Source organism: Pelophylax lessonae (assembly GCF_965119305.1).
Source record: "Pelophylax lessonae genome assembly, chromosome: 11".
In the NCBI taxonomy this organism is placed as follows: Eukaryota; Metazoa; Chordata; class Amphibia; order Anura; family Ranidae; genus Pelophylax; species Pelophylax lessonae.
In genome coordinates, this window is record NC_138778.1 from 95,634,524 (window position 1) to 95,655,713 (window position 21,190).

Below are 21,190 nucleotides of genomic sequence, written 5' to 3' on the forward strand. Positions count from 1 at the left end.
GGGGCAGGGAGGTGGTGGGGGGTATTAGGTGTACTAGCAGATTTAGGTAAACTAAACAAATTGTAGCCATACTCCAGCTCACATTTTATAACTTTACAGCAAGCTATTTTTTTCCTTTTGGGATAAAGGTTTTACATACATCAATGGAAACTGATCATTGTAAGCACCTCTGTCAGTGTAAAATGGTTTGTCTCAACCCTCTAACTGCTACATCTGGAAGACAGCTCGTTCTTTTGAAAGACAAAAGACTTAAGCTGGATACACACTATCCAACTTTTGTGGTTAGATTTCCTTCAGATTTACCTTTTCTATGTAGTGCAAGGGCCTGTCAGATTGCATACAAATTGAAAGTGTTTAGGTTTGACCTCATATTATATGGTTTTGGTAAGTCTAAAGGAAAAAGTCTTCAGAAAATCTTATAGTGTGTATGGCCCATTACTAGCAAGATCACCAGGTGAAAAAAAAAAGAAAGAAAACCTTAAAAAGAAAACAAATGTGGCCATCACATCCAAGTTAATAAACAGACCGGGGTAAAGTGATTTCCAGTGCTGGCAGGTAGAGAGGGGGGTGTCAGAGGGAGAGAGAGAGGAGGGGGCAGGGAGAGAGAGAGAAGGGGGGCAGAAAGAGAGGGAGAAGGATAGCAGGAAGACAGAGAAGGGGGGCAGAGGGAGAAAGAGAGGAGGGGGGCAGGGAGAGAGAGGGCAGAGAGAGGGAGGGTAGGGAGAGGGAGAGAAGGGGGCATAGGGAGAGAGATAAAGAGGGATGGGCAGGCAGGGAGAGAGGGGGGCAGGGAGAGAAAGGGATCAGGTAGAGAGAGAGGAAGGGGGACAGGGAGAGAGAGGGGGTCAGAGAGAGAGGGGAGTTAGGGAATTAGAGAGAGAGAGAGGGGGGGATCAGGGAGAGGGGGGGGGGGGTTAGGGATGTCAGGGAGAGTGAGGGGGGATCAGGGAGAGAGAAGGGGTCAGGTGGGTAGAGGGGGGCAGGGAAAGAGAGAAGGGGATCAGGGAGAGGGGGGGCAGGGAAAGAGGCAGAGCGAGAAGGGGGGTAGGGGGAAAGAGAGAGGGCAGAGAGAGGGAGGGCAGGGAGAGGGAGAGAGATAAAGAGGGATGGGCAGGCAGGGAGAAAATGGGGAGGCAGGGAGAGAGGGTCAGGGAGAGAAAGTGGTCTGGTAGAGAGAGGGGGCAGGGAGAGGGGGGTGGACAGGGAGAGAGAGGAGGGGGGACAGGAAGAGAGAGGAGGGGGGACAGGAAGAGAGAGTAGGGGGGACAGGAAGAGAGAGGAGGGGGAACAGGAAGAGAGAGGAGGGGGAACAGGAAGAGAGAGGAGGGGGGACAGGAAGAAAGAGGAGGGGGACAGGAAGAGAGAGGAGGGGGACGGAGAGAGACAGGGGAGTTAGGGAATTAGAGAGAGATGGGGGATCAGGGAGAGAGGGGGTTAGGGATAGAGGGGGGTCAGGGAGAGAGAATGGGTCAGGTGGGTATAGGGGGGCAGGGAGAGGAGGGGATCAGGGAGAGAGAGGGGGGCAGGGAAAGAGGGGGAGAAGGGTCTGATCACAGTGCTCACTCACTTGGATTGTCTCCCAGTCAGCGGTTTCTCTCAATCTGGCTGTCGGCTTGTTCAATCTTCCCGCCCCCAGATCTCCTTCACAGAAGCAGCAGCACACAAGCAGAAAGAGAGAGGCAGGAGAAGGGATGTGTGTAAAAAGCTCAGGCATGCTGGAGGGGATGGAGCAGCGTAAGGATCCCCTCCTAGGCCAACTGCATCTCCCGAGCCGCCTGTCACCACACACTGAGACCAGGGATGGTCAGGACGACAGAGCAGGCATTAAAGGAGGTAGAGGAGAGAAGCAAGTAGATGAAACCACTGGGTTTTTTTTGGGGGGGGGCACTAATTTCTGCACCCCTCGATCGCTCCGGCTACTTCTGGACGCTACGCCACTGTGTGGAAGTCAGAGGCCAGTGCAGAGGGCGGCACCAGTGGGAGTCAGGACTAGAGTAGGGGGCGGAAAAGAACAAAGGGGAGGTACCAACTTGGGGCCCCGAGTGTCCTGAGGGACTGGGTCCCTCGGACACCCGAGCCCCTTACATCTGTATTGGCTGTACCCCCCTGATGGCGGCCCTGAATCTGTACCAGAATGACGGGAAGAAAAAAGTGTGGAGAAGGCTTGGAACAGCTAATGATCCAAAGTACACAACATCATCTGTAAAAAATGGTGGAGGCAGTGTGATGGCATGGGCATGCATGGCTTCCAGTGGCACTGGGTCATTGATGATGTAACAGAAGCAGCCGGATGAATTCTGCAGTGTTTAGTGATATACTGTCAGCCCAGATTCAGCCAAATGCAGCAAAGTTGATTGGATGGCGCTTCACAGGACAGATGGACAATGATCCAAAAACACACTGCAAAAGCACCCCAGGAGTTTTTGAAGGAAAAGAAGTGTAATATTCTGCAGTGGCTGAGTAAATCACCTGATCTCAACCCAACTGAGCATGCATTTCACTTGCTGAAGGCAAAACTAAAGGCAGAAAGACCCACAAAGAACAATTGAAGACAGCTGCAGTTAGAGCCTGACAAAGCATCAGAGAGGAGAAAACCCATTCTTTGGTAATGTCCATGAGTTCCAGACTTCAGGCAGTCATTGCCAGTAAAGGATTCTCAACAAAATACTAAAAATAAACATTTTATTTATAATTATATTAATTTGTCCAATTACATTTGAGCCCCTGAAAATGGGGGGACTGTGTATAACAAATTAGATTTTTTGACTTACCGCAAAATCCATTTCTCTGATGTTTATTGACGGACACAGCTGCTGACCACTGGGTTATACTGCCCCCCTACAAGGCAGAAAAAGAATCTGGCTACGCCTATGGACAGTCCCAGGGGGTATGCTTCCTCTCTCTGCTATAGGTATTCAGTTTAGTTACAAGCAGTGAAAGAATTACAACTCCACAGAGGGGTGGGTGCTGTGTCCGTAAATGAACATCAGAGAAAAATTGATTTTTTGTAAAATCTTACCGTAAAATCTTTTTCTCTTAAGCTCATTGACAGACGCAGTCCTCTTGATTAATATCAAATCGGGTTATACTGCCCTCTACAGGAGTAGGACACTAGGCAGAAGGAAAACGTTCTGGCCACACCTTAGGGGCAGTCCCAGAGGGTATATCCTCTCTCTCCCTGCTACAGGATGTCAGTTATGTCACAAAGCAGTGTCAGAGAATTTAACCCAACCCAACTCAAAAGTAGAGGGGCGGGTACTGCGTCTGTCAATGAGCTTAAGAGAAAAGGATTTTACGGTAAGATTTTACAAAAAATCCATTTTTCTCTGTCGCTCATTGACAGACGCAGTCCTCTTGATTAATATCAAATCGGGACGTCCCAAAGCAGTGCCACAAATGAGGGGTGGGATAACAGAAATCAAAATTTAAATCCAGAAGGCCCAACCGGTGCCGACTAGAAGTTTTAAAGGCTCATCAAACCAAAGGATGAGACTCAACTGAAAATCCAACAGAAAAAAACCCTCGAGGTAGACCAACGGTCTCCTCAAATTGCGGCCTGCAGAACCTTGCGGCCAAAAGAGGCATTCGCCGATGCCATCACATCAACTTTATAAAATTTTGTAAAGGTATGAACCGACGACCATGTAGCCGCCTTGCAAACGTGGACCACTGACGCCTGATGGCGGAAGGCCCAGGAAGCACTAAGCGCCCGAGTGGAGTGCGCCTTAACAGGGAACGGAGGATTCCGACCCTTAATAGAATAAGCCTGTACCACCGTCTGTCTGATCCATTTAGAGATAGTCGCGGCAGATGCAGGCAACCCCTTTTTGGGGCCATCCGTGATCACAAAAAGTGAATCCGTTTTACGAAACAAGTCCGTAGTTTTCAGGTATACCCTGATTGCCCGAACCACATCCAAGGAATGTAACGCACACTCCCGAGGATGACTGGGCTTAGGACATAGGGAAGGCAATACAATGTCCTCATTCAGATGAAACTCTGAAACCACTTTAGGAAGGAAGGATGGATTCGGACGAAGAACCACCTTATCCCTATGAACCACCTGATATGGGGAACGACAAGATAATGCGGCCAGTTCTGACACCCTGCGTGCAGAAGTAATGGCCACCAAGAAGGCCACCTTCTGGGATAAAGTAAGCAAGGGAATCTCCCTGATATTTTCAAAGGGAGGTTTCTGAAGAACCGACAACACTAAATTAAGATCCCAGGGCGGTAAGGGCGCGCGCACTGGCGGAGCCAGGTGCCGCACCCCCTGGATGAATTTCCGCACCAAGGAATGAGTAGCTAAAGGTTTCTGAAAGAAGATTGCTAACGCTGAAACCTGACCCTTGATAGTACTCAAGGCCAGCTTCTGCTCAACTCCTTGTTGCAGAAAAGCCAAGATTCGGGTCACCGAATAGGCCCGTGGAGGAAATCCAAAGGATTCACACCACGCAATATAAGACCTCCATGTGCGATGATAGACTTTTCTAGAAGTCGCTTTCCTTGCTTTAATTAAAGTAGGAATAACTGAAGTTGACAATCCCTTGTCCTTCAGCACCTGAGTCTCAATAGCCAGGCCGTTAAAGCCAGCGATTGTAAAGCAGGATGGAAGATCAGTCCCTGAGACCGCAGATCCTCCCTGAGAGGAAGTCTCTAGGGAGCGTCCGCGACCAGCCTGACGAAGTCGGCGTACTCGGGTTGACGAGGTCAGTCCGAAACTACCAGGATAACTGGAATTCCTTCCACCTCTATCCTGCGAAGAAGCTTCAGCAGCAACTTGAGAGGAGGGAAGACATACAGTAGCTGATACTGTCCCCACGGGGCGACCAGCGCGTCTGCTGTGTTCGTTCGCGGATCTCGGGAGCGGGTTACAAAACTCCGCGCCTTCCTGTTGAGCCGAGCTGCCAACAGATCCACCTCCAGGGTGCCCCAATGAAGGCACCGCTGGTGAAATATCTCTGGATGAAAAGGCCATATCCCTTGATCCAGAATCCAACGGCTGACATAATCTGTCTGCCGATTTTCCACCCCCAGAGTGCATACTGTGGGGAGAGCAGGAACAAACCGTTCTGCCCAATGAAGAATGCTGGCCACCTCTATGGCCGCCAGGGCACTCTTGGTGCCCCCTTGGTGATTGACATAAGCCACGGCCGTGGCCTTGTCCAACTGAATCCAAACCGGGTTGCCCTGAAGCTACTAGGTCCAGAAAATCAGACAAAGTCTGATCGCTCTCAGTTCCAATACATTTATCGGTAACCTGGATTCTGTCGGAATTCTGCCGGAGACCGAAGCTACCAGACCAGAGACTCTCTGGTCCGCTCGCTCAACTGGATCCGATTGTCCAGAGAATCGGGATTCCGATTCCATCTGAAAAGAATCTCCTTTTGTGATCTTTTGCAAAAGTGAAGAAAACGTTCTGCTCAAGGAGCTGAAACTGCTGCTTCCTGTTGCATCAAGTCTATTACTGCTCCCCGCAAAGCTTTTAAGCGATCCGGGGATAGTCGAATGTTGGAAGGGAAGAATCGCACCGGTAGAAGTAAGCGAAACTTGATTTTGTATCCCGACCGCATGACCTCGCAAACCCCTTTGTCCGGGATTCTGGAAAGCCATGGATCCGGAAACCGGTGAAGACGTCCCCCTACCCCAGAGATGGGTGGGGGCGCACCTTCAGGCTGTCTTCTCTTCAGGTTTGGCTGAGTCGGGCTTTTGTTTTCCTGACCAGCGCCCTCTGAAACCCCCTGAAGGGGCTTTGGAGGACTTCCCCTTATCGCCCGCCCCAGCGGAGCGAACAAACTTTTTATGAGTGGAAAAGGAAGGTCCTCGCCTATTACGAGGTCCTTTACCTTTAGCTGTCTGTGGTAAAAAAGTGCTCTTACCCCCAGTGAGATCCTTTATAATCTCATCCAAGGTGGCCCCAAACAGGCGATCCCCCTGAAAGGGAAGATTAGCCAAAGTCTTTTTGGAACCTTGATCAGCCGACCAGCACTTTAACCATAACACGCGTCTGAGGACCACTGCTGAAACAGATGCACGCCCTGGCAAGGGAGTGGCGTCCAGGGCGGCGTCACAGATGAACTGTAGCCCTTGTATAATCTGCTCCAGCAAATCTGATACTGCCGGGGGGATACTTCTCCCCTTTATGTCACGGCGCAACAATTTGGTCCATTCTGTCAATGTTTGTGAAACTAAACCAATGGCAATCACTGGCCTAAATGTTGACCCTATCAGGGAAAAAAATGGAGCGGGATTCGGCTTCCACTTTTCGATCCACCGGATCCCTAAAGGACGGAGCGTCCTCCAACGGGATAACAGTGGCTTTATTTAGTTTGGAAATTGGTGGGTCCACCACTGGTGGTACCGTCCATTTCTTAAGGAGGGATTCCTCAAACGGATAGCGCTTAGCAATGCGTTTGGAAATAGCAGGGGTTCGTTTTGGATGATCCCATTCTTCCTTAATTAGGTTACCAAAACACTTGGGCAAGGGAAAAACCTTCGCCATTTTGGTAGGCTTGCTGGTACCAAAGGGAATTTCAGTGTCATCTACCTCTGCCGGTGTAACCTCAAGACTTAAGGTTTCCCGGACAGACATGACTAGTGCGTTCACTAACGCTTCTTCTTGCGCTATGGCGGAGGCAGAAACGTCCTCCTCACTGTCTGAGGAGACCGTACCCGAGACAGCAGCCCCAGCAGAGGGACCTGCAGCTCCAGTGACCAGCTCAGAATCCATATCTGAAGTATCAGATGAAATAGGGGTAGGCGGGGGTCGCTTCCTTGACCCCCGTCCCTGACAGGCTACCTCCACCCGGGATACCAAAGACTCCATAACTGCTGATAATGCATCAAATCACAAGTGGGGTACTGGAGGGTCCTGCGGCCACCTCGAGGGGATCAAGTGGGGATACATGTGTGGCAAGGTCCATGATGATACAAGACACTTGCCAGCAAACAAAAAAATAATTTCAAAGAAAAAAAATTTTTTTTTTCTTAGTCCCCCTGCGCAACAGCGCCCCTCAGTGTTACCTGTATGGACCCCACAGAGAGAGAGAGAGACCCCAAGGCTCACCACCTGATGCACAGAAGTTTCTATCAACCTGCTCCCAGCACTGTCTGTTACAGACAGGAAGTCTTTGGCTTGCTTTCCCGGATAAAGGAGGCGGCTCCGCCCCTTTACACGCCTTCCGGCGCCTCCCAATTACTTCTCGAGGTGTTTGGTCATCTCAAACATGGCCACCCCCATGCTGGAGACACGAGGCTACGCCAAGATGGCGGCCCCGCGCGACCTGCGGGAAAATGGCGGCGGCCTGTGGAGGATGGCAGCGGCTTGTGGCAAGATAGCGGCTTGTGGCAAGATAGCAGCGGCTTGTGGCAAGATAGCAGCGGCTTGTGGCAAGATAGCAGCGGCCTGCGGGAGGTAGTCATCGGCCTGTGCGGCCTGCGGGAGGTGTACGGCCTGTGGGAGGATGGCGGCCTGCGGATGGCGGTAGTCCAGGCACAGGCATCGGCCTGTATTTCACCTTATGTATCAGGTAAGATGCTATCACCCTCTTACATGGCCACCCTGATAGTAATGCCAGCCACTGACTTCAGTCATGGTCCCTTACAGTGCCCCTCATACAGTGATTTCCGATTGTCAGCTCCCAAACCAAGCCTTCTGGTTCCTATTCACTAAATCACCCTCAAGAGGGGGATCTGTGACACCGGTTTATAGGATAGAGGGGGGATCCAGGATTATAAAGGTCCGGTCATCCCAGGGAGGGCCCGCGTCCACCCACAAACCCGACAGGGGGAGAGGGGGAACATTTTACTCACCATACCGGAACAGGCGGGCGCCAACTCCTGACAGAACCCCTCTCCACCGAGGTGGGGGGGCTGTCGACCAATACGGACGCCGTGACTCAGTTTCCAACTGGTCGTCGGCGTCCAGGCGAGATGTTTAACTCGCAGGGTCAGTCCCCGTCCAGTGGGACTATGTCGCGGCCGACCCAGCGCGGAGCTAGGGCCTGCACGCGCTCGTAGGCTGACTGGGGTGACCACTGGATCTCAACATCCAGCCCGTCGCCCAGTTTCAGCATACTTGCTTGAAGATCTCACAGGAACAACTGGAGAAAAAAGCTGCCTTAAAAAAAATTTTCTAAAAAAAATCTTGCCAGGACCAAAGATCCCAGCAAGGAACTTAGGTCCTTACTCCTAACTAGACAGAAAAAAACTGACATCCTGTAGCAGGGAGAGAGAGGATATACCCTCTGGGACTGCCCCTAAGGTGTGGCCAGAACGTTTTCCTTCTGCCTAGTGTCCTACTCCTGTAGAGGGCAGTATAACCCGATTTGATATTAATCAAGAGGACTGCGTCTGTCAATGAGCGACAGAGAAATGGATTTTACGGTAAGTCAAAAATCCCATTTTCCACCTGAAAAAACAATACACCCTCAAAGAGGATCGGGTCCTCTAAACAGCAACCTGCAAAACCTTGCAGCCAAAAGAAGCATCGGCAGATGCCAACACATCCACTTTATAAAACTTTGTGAAAGTGTGAAACGATGACCAGGTGGCCGCCTTGCAAACCTGCGTCACTGACGCCTGATGACAGAAGGCCCAAGAGGCACTAAGCGCCCGAGTAGAGTGCACCTTAACATGGAAATGAGGAACCTGACCCTTGATGGAATAGGCCTGAATCACCGTCTGTCTGATCCATTTGGAAATGGTTGCAGAGGATGCGGACAATCCTTTCCGAGGTCCAGCTGTGAGCACAAATAGTGTGTGTGATTTCTGAAAGACTCCGAAGCTGGCGGGTACACCCTAATTGCCTAGACCGCACGCAAGACAATAACCTTAGGATGTTTAGGCCTGGGACACAGGGAGGCAACACAATGTCTTCATTCAAATGAAACAAAGAGACAACCTTTGGGAGGTACGACGGACAGGGGCAAAGAACCACCTTATCTCTGTGAATCACCAGGTAAGGTGAACAACAGGATAAAGCCGCCAGTTCAGACACCCTGGGCGCAGAGGTAATAGCCACCAAAAAAGCCACCTTCTGAGACAGTGTAAGCAAGGGAATCTCCTGAAGATTCTCAAAGGGAGGCTTCTGGAGGACCTAAAGCACCAAATTGAGGTCCCAAAGCTGCAACGGAGACCCTGAAGAAAGGTAAGCACCAGGGAGTGTGTGGCCAAGGGTCGTTGGAAGAAGACCGCCAAAGCCGACACCTTTCCCTTGATGGTGCTTAAGGCCAATTTCTGTTCAACCCCCCATTGAAGGAAGGTCAAGATCCGAGCCAGTGAGAGGGAGCAAGGATGGACCTCAAGAGACTCAAACCACGCAATGTACGTCTTCCACGTACAATGACATCAGTAGTTTGTAAACTACTGGAGGGGATGATAAGGGACTATATCGTAGAGTTTGCTAAAGACAACAACATCATCAGCGGTAATCAGCACGGGTTTACAAATGGGCGTTCTTGTCAAACCAATCTCTTAGCATTCTACGAGGAGGTGAGCTGTGAGCTAGATAGGGGCAGACCAGTGGATGTGGTGTACTTGGATTTCGCTAAGGCGTTTGATACAGTTCCCCACAAGCGCTTAATTTATAAAAAATAAGGTCTGCAGGTATCGACAGTAGGGTTTGCTCTTGGATACAGAACTGGCTAAAAGGCCGTGTCCAAAGGGTGGTAATAAACAGCGCATACTCAGACTGGTCTGAGGTAGTAAGCGGGGTGCCCCAGGGCTCAGTCCTGGGACCAACCTTGTTCAATTTATTCATAAACAACATTGAGGACGGGATCAGTAGTTCGTTATCAGTTTTTGCAGATGACACAAAATTGGCCAGGGCAATAACTGCACAGCATGAAGCAGATATCCTACAGAATGACCTGGACAAAATAACGGAGTGGGCAACGACATGGCAAATGAGGTTTAACGTGGAGAAGTGTAAGGTTTTGCACTTGGGGACTAAAAACATAAAAACACAATACACGTTAGGAGGGGAACCCTTGGGGGAATCAAAAATGGAGAAGGATCTGGGAGTCTTGGTTGATGATAGATTAGGCAACAGCATGCAATGTCAAGCGGCAGCTGCCAAAGCCAGCAGATTATTAGCATGCATAAAAAAAGGGATGTATTCCAGAGATAAGACTATAATCCTACCACTTTATAAAACTCTGGTCCGACAGAATCTGGAGTATTCTGTCCAGTTCTGGTCGCCAGTCCTCAGGAGGAATGTGTTGGAGCTGGAGAGAGTCCAGAAAAGGGCAACTAAACTGATTAGGGGATTGGAGGACCTTAACTATGAAGAGCGTCTGCAATCGCTCGATTTATTCTCCCTGGAGAAGAGACGTCTGAGGGGGGACATGATAGCAATTTATAAATATCTTAATGGGGATCTCAGCTTAGAAAAAAAGCTGTTCATTCGAAGGGATTGCATGAGGACTCGAGGACATACAATGCGATTAGAGGAGAAGCGTTTTAACCTCAGGCAACGCGGGGGGTTCTTTACTGTTAGGGCTACAAGATTGTGGAATTCTCTACCACAAGAGGCGGTTTCTGCGGGAAGTATGGTGGCTTTCAAAAGACTCTTAGACTTACATCTCAAGGATCAGGACATTAAGGGCTATGTGAGATGATTACAGCCACACACGCCTACACAGGTTGAACTGGATGGACTATTGTCTTTATTCAACCTCACCTACTATGTAACTATGATCGATCTTCCTAGAAGTAGATTTCCTAGCTATTAACAGTGTAGGAATCGCCGACTCTGATAAACCTCTATCCTTCAGCACCTGGCGTTCAACAGCTAAACCATCAAAGCCAGCGACTGTAAAGCAGGTTGGAAGATTGGTTCTTGGGACAGCAGATCTTCCCTGTGGAACAGTCCACTTCTTAATAAGAGACTCCTCACAGGGGTATCGCCTAGCAACTCGCTTAGGGACCCCAAGGGGACGCTTTGGTCGTCCCCACTCTTCAGTGACAATTCTGTCAAAATAGGAGGGGAAAGGGAACTCCTTTGCTGCTCTGGATGGATTGCAAGTGCCTAAGGGAACCTGCACCTCCGTCGCAGCAGCAGCTGCGTCCTCCAACCCAACGTCTCAAGCACAGGTACAATCAGTGTGCCACCAGCGCCTTTTCCTGCGCAGTTGCAGAAGCGGAAAAATCATCCTCACTATCTGAGGATTCAGGGCGCGTGGTCGCAAACCCAGCAGGGTGACCAACATCTGCGGCGGCTGATATAGACTCAGGATCTGAGGAGACAGATGAGGCAAGGGAAGGCGGGACGCTTTTATGCCAAAAGGGACTCCAGGACCGGTGTCAGTGTATCAATTGATGGATGGGTCCCGGAGGGCCCCGCAGCCCTAGAGAGGGGATCAGGTGGGGAGATGTGCTCCAAAGACTCCATGAGTCACCAGGGGGACCCCACAAAAAAGTGTAAAACGCTGCTAAGGGACAACCTCCACTGCTCTGGCAGCACCAACCCGGTTGCCAGTCACAGAGCACCAATCGATCCTTCGCAGAGAGGGAGTGGACTCCACCAGACTCACCACCAACAGAAACCAGGCACTGCAGCCACAAGGAGAATCTGCACTACACAAGCAGTGATCAGGAAATAAAAGGATCCAGAAGTCAGCACCAGGGGATGAGGAGGGGCTCCCACCGCAAAAATTGCCACCCGGAGGGCTCCACTGTCATGGCCACCACTATTTTCAATGGCAGGCCACCGCAAAATGGCCACTGGACTACACAACAATGGCCGCCATGCACAGAAGCACAAAGGCTACATGAACATGGCGGCCCCGTGCGGTACCACAAGTCTCCCAGAGACCCAGGAGGGATCCCTAGGCCTCAAGGACAGGCCCGGGCAGGACGAGGGCAGAAGCCTCCACCAGGTACAATCCCCCCCTGCATAGCCAATCGTCCGGTAGCCGCACCCCTCTGCCCCATAGGGCCCTGCCCCCACCCCAGGAGTTGACTAGACCACTCACACAGTCCCAGCATAAGTGGAGGGGGGGAGTAGGATAGGGGGGACAGATGAAGGGGGTGCCTGATGGGAGAGAGGGGAACCCAGGTTTCCGAACGTCCCAAGGAGGGGCTCACATCCACCCCAAAACCCCCGAAACTAAGGGCTGTAGCAGAGTGTGTGGGGTTATGCCTACAGGGACAGCCTCATAGGTGTGGTAAAGCTTTTTCCTGCCTAGTGTCCTATTCCTGATGGGAGTAGCATAACCCAATGGTCTAAGAAGATATGGAGCTGCGTCTGTCAATGAACAATAGAGAAATGTAGATTTTTTAACATATATGTGAGAGGTCAGAATTGGCCCGGTGTTGAAGTGGTTAAAATGCCACATGACCTTCCACTTTGCACAACTAGGCAACCCCACATCTTCAATTCCCCACTACCTTTTAGTTTTGGCGTTAGAATGTTGACAATTCTAGTTCTTTACCCAACCCTACTAGGCTCGGGGAACGGGTAATGCACCAGAACCTATAACTGGCATATTGTGTCTTGGAGACTGGTGAGATTGCCTTCTGAACATCATCAGCATAAAACAAGTGAATCCAGCACCTACAAACCAGTTTGTCCTTTGGCTTCGATTCATAAAAACCTTTTTTTCAGTACATGTAATTACAGGATTATCATTCCACAAGCTACACAAACTTTAGACACTGTTGCATGAAAATACAACAAATATACAAATAGACCAAGTCCTTGAGACTGGACTTAGTTTGGGTGGTTACAGAAAAACATTATCAGGTGAAAATACAATGCAGCTTATTAAAATCTACCAGTATCTTTACCAGAGATCATTGGCACATAACCATTGGCACTTCGCTTTGACACATTCTCTATGCAGAATATTTGAACAGGAAACAAGCAAATTATTTGTCATACTGTATGAGTCTAAGTAGAGTCTGCAAGGAAATTGTAAAATATATCTGAATTGCAAAAATGTTGACTGTTTGCTTAAAGTGTATGTTACCCTAAAAAAAAAAAAAAAAAGATCCTGTTCTTTTAAAGCATGTTATACAGCAATACAGCACAGTGCTTGTGCTGTGTCATTTGGCCCCTGTAACACCTAAAAAAACCTGGCTGATCCTGCCAGTTTCTGCCCTCCTCCCTGTACACTGACCACAGTGTATCATGGCTGCTGAGCCCTGACACCGTGGTCAGCATACGTGTCTCCATCATCCGCAGCCCTGCACTGTCCTCTTCTCCCCCCTCCCTACATGTCTGTTCGTCAGTGCCCACCCTCTTCCCTCCTGTTGCTCTCATAATTATTTTAAAATGATCTAATCCCCTTTGTAATAGAACACTAACTGCCCCTGTGCCTGTTTTATAGAAAAAATATGCAATCTGTACCTAAATCAAAGTGGCTTCCTGCGATCAGGTGTCCGCTTGTCTCTTTCTCTCCTCTCTTACCGTCCTCCCCGGCTGACGTCAGCTGCAGTGCTCGAGCCCGCCCACTGGAACTGTTAGCCGGGCAGAGGAGAGATCTGAGGATTCAGCTGAGCACTGGGAGACGCTCAGATTTAAGTACAGATCCGCATATTTTTTCTATAACACAGGCACAGGAGCACTTAGTGTTCTATTACAGAGGGGGTTATGTCATTTCATATAAACGGCTTAACAATCACTTTAATGTACTCACCTCCTTATGTTTAAACATCTGAGGCTCCTTTACCAAGGAAGCTCCACATAGGGACACCATCCATTCCAGATTTTCTACAATAAAGAAGGTGCAAAAGATTAGCAAATATACTGTTACACAAAATACATTTTAGTAATGTAATGTGTCTAAAGTGGTCATTACATTTGCCACCCCGACATCTTAAATTTCCTTTTTTTAGGGTAGCTTTAAATAGTTCAAGGCTACAAATGAGTCAAGCAGGGCTTTAATGATAGGTAACAATATGCACTTCCACCTCTCTTAACCACTTGTCCCCCAGGCCAAGTCTGACATTTCTATCATGCATATAAAAATCTGACATCAATGCATTTCGCTGTATAGCGTCATCAGGAAATCCCAGAGACCCCTAGCTGAGTATTTCCTGATGACGCTATACAGCAAAATGCATGAAATGTACGTACACTGTCTGAGCTTCCGAAGTAACCAGTGACGTCATTTCCTACATCTCCGTGGAACGCACGCCAGCCATGACCAAATTCCTGTAAGCATAACTATTGCAGTTTGCGTGTGGAGGCTTGCTCCTAAAATAAAACAAAGTTGCACTATTATTTGTTTGTTTCTTGCTTCCATATTTATTCTGGTTACCTGAGAGGAGAGTGAGCGTTTTTTCTGGATTGGAAACCCAGATTTGTGAAAAGGCGGGTTAGGTCCCAGTGACCTGGGACTTTTTGATGAGCATAAGTGGGAACTGATTCAGGAGGTGGAATGGCTATTAGAAAGTGAATTTGCAGGCACAGTGCTGGTGTTTGGCGCCACAAGATCATCTTTCTTTTATGGTTTATAGACTTATATTTGTTAAAATCACTTATTTGTCTGATTTCTGTATATTAAGAGATTTTTGCAATTAATTGTATTTTATGCACTCTAGCACTTTTGGGATACACTTGCACTGAATTCCTGGTGTGTACATTCCATTATTTATTATATATTCATGTCGTGATTTGCTTTCTTATATATAAATATACATTTTTATTTCATTGAGTTTACGCACATTGACACTTTAACCACTTGCCTACAGTGCACTTTCACCCCCTTCCTGCCCAGACTGATTTTCAGCTTTCAGCGCTCTCACACTTTGAATGATAATTACTCAGTCATGCAACACTGTACCCATAAAAAATTTGTGTCCTTTTTTTCACACAAATAGAGCTTTCTTTTGATGGTATTTAATCACTACTGGGTTTTTTATTTTTTGTGCTATAAATAAAAAATGACTGAAAATATTGTGAAAAAACGCATTTTTCTTTGTTTCTTAGTTACATAGTTAGTGAGGTTGAAAAAAGACATCAGTCCATCCAGTTCAACCTATGATGTGTGTGTGTTTGCTTTTAACCGTACATTGTATACCCCTGTATGTTGTGGTCTTTAAGGTGTCCATCTAATAGTTTTTTGAAACTATCAATGCTCCCTGCTGATACGACTGCTTGTGGAAGAGAATTCCACATCCTTACCGCTCTTACAGTGAAGAACCCCTTACGCACTTTAAGGTTAAACCGCCTTTCCTCAAGTTTTAGTGAGTGGCCACGTGTCTTATTGTATCTCCTTTCTCTGAATAGTTTGTTCCTTATGCTCGGGTCGCCAGTACAGTATTTGTACATTGATATCATATCCCCCCTCAATCGTCTCTTCTCCAGAGAGAATAGGTTCAGTGCTTGTAGTCTTTCCTCATAGCTGATGTCCTCCATTCCCCTAATTATTTTTGTTGCCCTTCTCTGGACTTTCTCCAGTTCCAGCACATCCTTTCTGAGGACCGGTGCCCAGAACTGGACAGCATACTCCAGATGTGGCCAGACCAGAGTCTTGTAGAGCGGGAGAATAATCTCTTTATTTCTGGAGTGAATCCCCTTTTTTATACAACCCAGTATTCTGTTGGCTTTGCTTGCGGCGGCTTGGCATTGCATAACACTGCCAAGCCTGCTGTCTACGAGTACCCCCAAGTCCTTTTCCATCCTAGACTCACCCAGAGGTTCCCCCCCTAGTGAGTAGCTTGCTTTCTGGTTTCTGGCCCCCAAGTGCATTACTTTACATTTTTCAACATTAAATCTCATCTGCCATGTAGTTGCCCACCCCGTTATTTTGTTCAGGTCCGCTTGCAAGGTTTCCACATCCTGCATAGAAGATATTGGCATGCCTAATTTAGTATCATCCGCAAATACTGAGATTGTTTCTGTCATAAAATTTAGCAAATGAGTAATTTTTCTTCACAAATTTTGCCCAAAATTTATACTGCTACTTATCTTTGGTAAAAATAACCCAAATAAGTGCATATTATTTGGTCTTTGTGAAAGTTATAGAGTCCACAAGTTATGGTGCTAATCATTGAAAATTGATCACACTTGACCACACCTGATGTACTGAAGGCCTATCTCATTTCTTGAGACACTAAAAAGTCAGGAAAGTACAAATACCCCCCCAAATGACCCCTTTTTGGAAAGTAGACATTCCAAGGTATTTAATAAGGGGCATGGTGAGTTTTTTGAAGTTGTCATTTTTTCCCACAACTCTTTGCAAAATGAAGATTTTTTTTTTTTTTTTACAAATTGACGTATTAACAGGTTATTTCTCTCACACAGCATATGTATACTTGCCACTACACCCCAAAACACATTCTACTACTCCTCCTGAGTATGGCGATACCACATGTGTGAGACTTTTTCACAGCCTGGCCACATACAGAGGCCTAACATCCAAGTAGCACCGTCCGGCATTCTAGGAGCACAAATTACACATATAATTTCCTGACAACCTATCGCACTTTTGAAGGCCCTGGAGCACCAGGACAATGGAAACCCCCATAAAATGACCCCATTTTGGAAAGCAAACAGACCAACGTATAATTTTTGAGGCATAATGAGTCTTTTGAATATGTCATTTTTTTCCACAAGTTTTTGGAAAATGTGGAAAGAAAATGAAAACACTTTTTTTTTACACAAAGCTGTCCATTTATGCAATATTTCTAACACATAGCATGTACATAACAAAAATTGCACCCCAAAATACATTCTGCTATTCCTCCTGAGTATGGCGATACCACGTGTAACACTTTTTCACAGCCTGGCCACATACATAGGCCTAACATTCAAGTAGCACTTTTCACAAAGTTGTCCATTTATCCACTTTAAGACTGGGCCTATTTTTGACACTTGGTGTTTACAAGCTAAAATAATTTTTTTTTGCTAGAAAACTACTTAGAACCCCCAAAAATTATATATTTTTTTTAGCAGAGACCCTAGAGAATAAAATGGAGATCGTTGCAATATTTTTTATCACACCATATTTGCGCAGCAGTCTTCCAAATGGAATTTTTTTGAAAAAAAGTCACTTTTTTGAACTAAAAAATAAGAAAACAGTAAATTTAGCCCAATTTTTTTCCATAATGTGAAAGATAATGTTATGCCGAGTAATTAGATACCCAACATGTCATGCTTCAAAATTGCGCATGCTCACAGAATGGCGCCAAACATTGGTACTTAAAATCCCCATAGGCAACAATTTAAAAATATCTGCAGGTTACTAGCTTAGAGTTACAGAGGAGGTCTAGGGCTCAAATTATTGCTCTCGCTCTAACGATCGCGGAGATACCTCACATGTATGGTTTGAACACCGTTTACATATGTGGGCGGGACTTGCGTATGCGTTTGGTTCTGCGCGCGAGCTAACGGGGACAGGGCGCTTTAATTTTTTTTTTCCTATTTATTTTATTTATTATTTTTTTATTTTTAAACAGTTTAAAAAAAAAAATGTTTTGATCATTTTTATTCCTATTACAAGGAATGTAAACATCCCTTGTAATAGAAATAGGCATGACAGGTCCTCTTTATTGTGAGATCTGGGGTCAAAAAGACCTCACACCTCACAACTACACTAAAAAAAAAAAAAAAAAAAGATTGTTGAAAAAAAAAAAAAAAAGCGGCCCTTTAAACCGTCTTTTGACGTAGCTCCGGTCCTCCAAGACCATAAAGTCGAGTGAGGGCCATCTTGCCCTCACTCGACTTCCTGTCTCTGAGGATCCGGGACCGGATAGTTTTCCCCGCTGCCGGCGGGTCCGGTAAGCTGGGAAAACATCTGGGACGCGGCAGGAGGGGGGGGGGCACCTAATCCCCTGCACCGTAAGGGTAATTCCGCAGCGAATCCGCCACTGGGACCACCCTTATCTGAAAGCCGACCGCCCGCCGTTTCAAAAAAATACCGGGGTTATGGCAGCTATCTGCTGCCATAACCCCAGTATTTAGCTTTTAATGGCCGACGCATATAGTAGTTAGGCGGTCGGTAAGTGATTGCATGTAGATGGCAAACAGGTGACGATGACTGATGGGGTGACAGGTGACGATGACTGATAGGGTGACAGGTGACAATGACTGATGGGGTGACAGGTGACAATGACTGATGGGGTGACAGGTGACAATGACTGATGGGGTGACAGGTGACAATGACTGATGGGGTGACAGGTGACAATGACTGATGGGGTGACAGGTGACAATGACTGATGGGGTGACAGGTGACAATGACTGATGGGGTGACAGGGGACGATGACTGATGGGGTGACAGGTGACGATGATTGATGAGGTGACAGATGACGATGATTGATGAGGTGACAAGTGACGATGATTTAAGGGGTGACAGATGACAATCACTGACGGGGTGACAAGTGACGATGATTGATGGGGTGACAAGTGACGATCACTGATGGGGTGACAAGTGACGATCACTGATGGGGTGACAAGTGACGATGATTGATAGGGTGACAGATGACGATGACTGATGGGGTGACAGGTGACGGTGATTGATGGGGTGACAGGTGATGGGCGATGGTCACTGATGGGTGATAGGTGACGGGCGATGGTGCACAGCAGTCTCTGGTGACCGGTGAACTTTAGGCTATGTCCACATGTGAGCGTAGCGATCGCGGGCAGAATCACTGCGATTCTGCCCGCGATCCAGAATTCATTGCAAATCGCGGGACGCCTGTGTGTTGCCCATGATTTGCAATAGCACCCCAAACGCTGTGCGATGTTGCTGCGATTTCCGCCTGCCGAATCGCGGTAACATCACGCAAACAACGCATGATGCCCCAAAGAAGCTTGTGTACCTTTTTTGGGCGTCATGCGTTGTTTGCGCGATGTTACCGCGATTCAGCAGGTGGAAATCGCTGCAACATCGCACAGCGTTTGGGGTGCTATTGCAAATCACGGGCAATGCACAGGCGTCCCGCAATTTGCAATGATTTTCGGATCGCGGGCAGAATCACGGTGATTCTGCCCGCGATCGCTACGCTCACATGTAAACGTAGCCTTATGGGTGTCAATTTCTGGGCACTGATGAGGTGACTGTTGGGTGACAGGTGCAATGGGGGGGGGGGGGCTGAGGACTGTGTGGGGACCTTTATTGGTGTGATTTTACTTTGTGACAGGTACACAGAGCAGTAACTCACTATTTCTAGCTCTGCTCTCCTCACACTGGAAACTGTGTGAGGGGAGAAGAGCTAGTAACAGTGAGTTACTGCTCTTTGTTTACATTTTGTGATCGACTGTGAATGGATTCACAGCCGATCACTTAGTAAACAGTCACTGTCAGTGACTGTTTACTACTGCCGGTGACAGCTGTGTTCCTACGGAACACAGCGCCACCGACATGAACGCGCTGCTCGCTCCCGATCGCGGTCATCTTCCGGGCTCCTGTATTGTGATCGGCTGTGTCATTGGAACACAGCCGATCACGTGGGAAACAGCCACTGTTTCCCCCCTGCTGGTGACCGGCTGTGTTCCGGGGACACACAGACACCGGCAGTGCACGGCGGCGCGCACGAGATCGCGCGCCTGCCCTGCATTACTGGGATCACGTCATATGACGTCCACCCAGGATAATGGTCGCGCCGTCCCGCCGTCATATGACGGCGGGCGGGCGGCAAGTGGTTAAGAAGCACATGTAGTTAACAGCGCCGTACTCTGAACTTTTCGGTGGAGGCGAGAGGCCAACAGGTCCACCTCGGGAGTCCCCCACCAGAGGCACAACTGACTGAACACCTTCGGATGAAGTGGCCATTCTCCTTGATCCAACGCCTGTCGACTGAGATAGTCCGCCTGCCAATATTCCACCCCTGGAATGTGTACAGCAGAGAGGGCTGGAACAAACTGTTCTGCCCACCTTAGGATGCCGGCTACTTCCCAGAACACTTCTCGTGCCCCCTTGGTGATTGACATAGACTACGGCCATACCATTGTCTGATTGAATCCGTACCGGAAATCCCTGGAGCTGAACTGTCCAATGATCCAGGCAAAGCCGGATTGCTCGCAGTTTCAGTGCATTGATTGGTAGCCTGGACTACCCTAGAGTCCAGACCTCTTGAGCACAATCTGTGCCGAGGATGCCTCCCCACCTGCATAGGTCGGCATCCGTGGTGACAACTGTCCAGTACAGGGGAAGAAAAGATTTTCCCAGAAAAAGTGCCGGAGAACGAAGCCACAAAACCAGGGACCCCCTCGTTCTCCGGCTCAACAAGATCAGATTGTCCAGAGACTGGAAGCTGAAAACTTCCCAGTTCTTGCATGGCCAGCATACTCGCCGGACATGTCACCCATTGAGCATGTTTGGGATGCTCTGGATAGGCGTATACGGCAGCATGTTCCACGTCCTGCCAATATCCAGCAACTTCGCACAGCCATTGAAGAGGAGTGGACCAACATGCCACAATCAACAACCTGATCAACTCTATGTGAACGAGATGTGTTGCACTGCGTGAGGCAAATGGTGGTCACACCAGACACACTGGTTTTCGGACCCTCCCCCCAATACAGTAAAACTGCACATTTTAGAGTGGCCTTTATTGTGGCCAGCCTAAGACACACCTGTGTAATAATCATGCTGTCTAATCAGCATCTTGATATGCCACACCTGTGAGGTGGATGGATTATCTCAGCAAAGAAGTGCTCACTAACACATATTTAGATGGATTTGTGAATAATATTTGAGAGAAATAGGCCTTTTGTGTACATAGAAAAAGTCTTAGATCTTTGAGTTCAGCTCATGAAAAATGAGGGCAAAAACAAAGGTGTTGCGTTTATAATTTTGTTCAGTGTATATAAAGTATCTCACAAAAGTGAGTACACCCCTCACATTTTTGTAAATATTTGATTATATCTTTTCATGTGACAACACTGAAGAAATGACACTTTGCTACAATGTAAAGTAGTGAGTGTACAGCTTGTATAACAGTGTAAATTTGCTGTCCCCTCAAAAAAACTCAACACACAGCCATTAATGGCTAAACCACTGGCAACGAAAGTGAGTACCCTAAGTGAAAATGTCAAAATTGAGCCCAAAGTGTCATAATTTTGTGTGGCCACCATTATTTTCCAGCACTGCCTTAACCCTCTTGGGCATGGAGTTCACCAGAGCTTCACAGGCTGCCACTGAAGTCCTCTTCTACTCCTCCATGACAACATAACGGAGCTGGTGGATTTTAGAGACCTTGCACTCCTCCACCTTCCGTTTGAGGATGCCCCACAGATGCT

The 21,190-nt window shown here is 47.9% G+C and overlaps 1 protein-coding gene across 1 annotated transcript in view; it reads right to left on the reverse strand.

Annotated features, from left to right (window-relative positions):
- BRCA1 (BRCA1 DNA repair associated) overlaps positions 1-21,190 on the reverse strand; it is a 413,307-nt gene that overhangs the window by 16,674 nt on the left and 375,443 nt on the right. Inside the window, exon 21 of the mRNA XM_082271609.1 lies at positions 13,641-13,714. Coding sequence (XP_082127735.1) covers positions 13,641-13,714 — 74 coding nt within the window. The remainder of the gene's footprint in view (positions 1-13,640; positions 13,715-21,190) is intronic.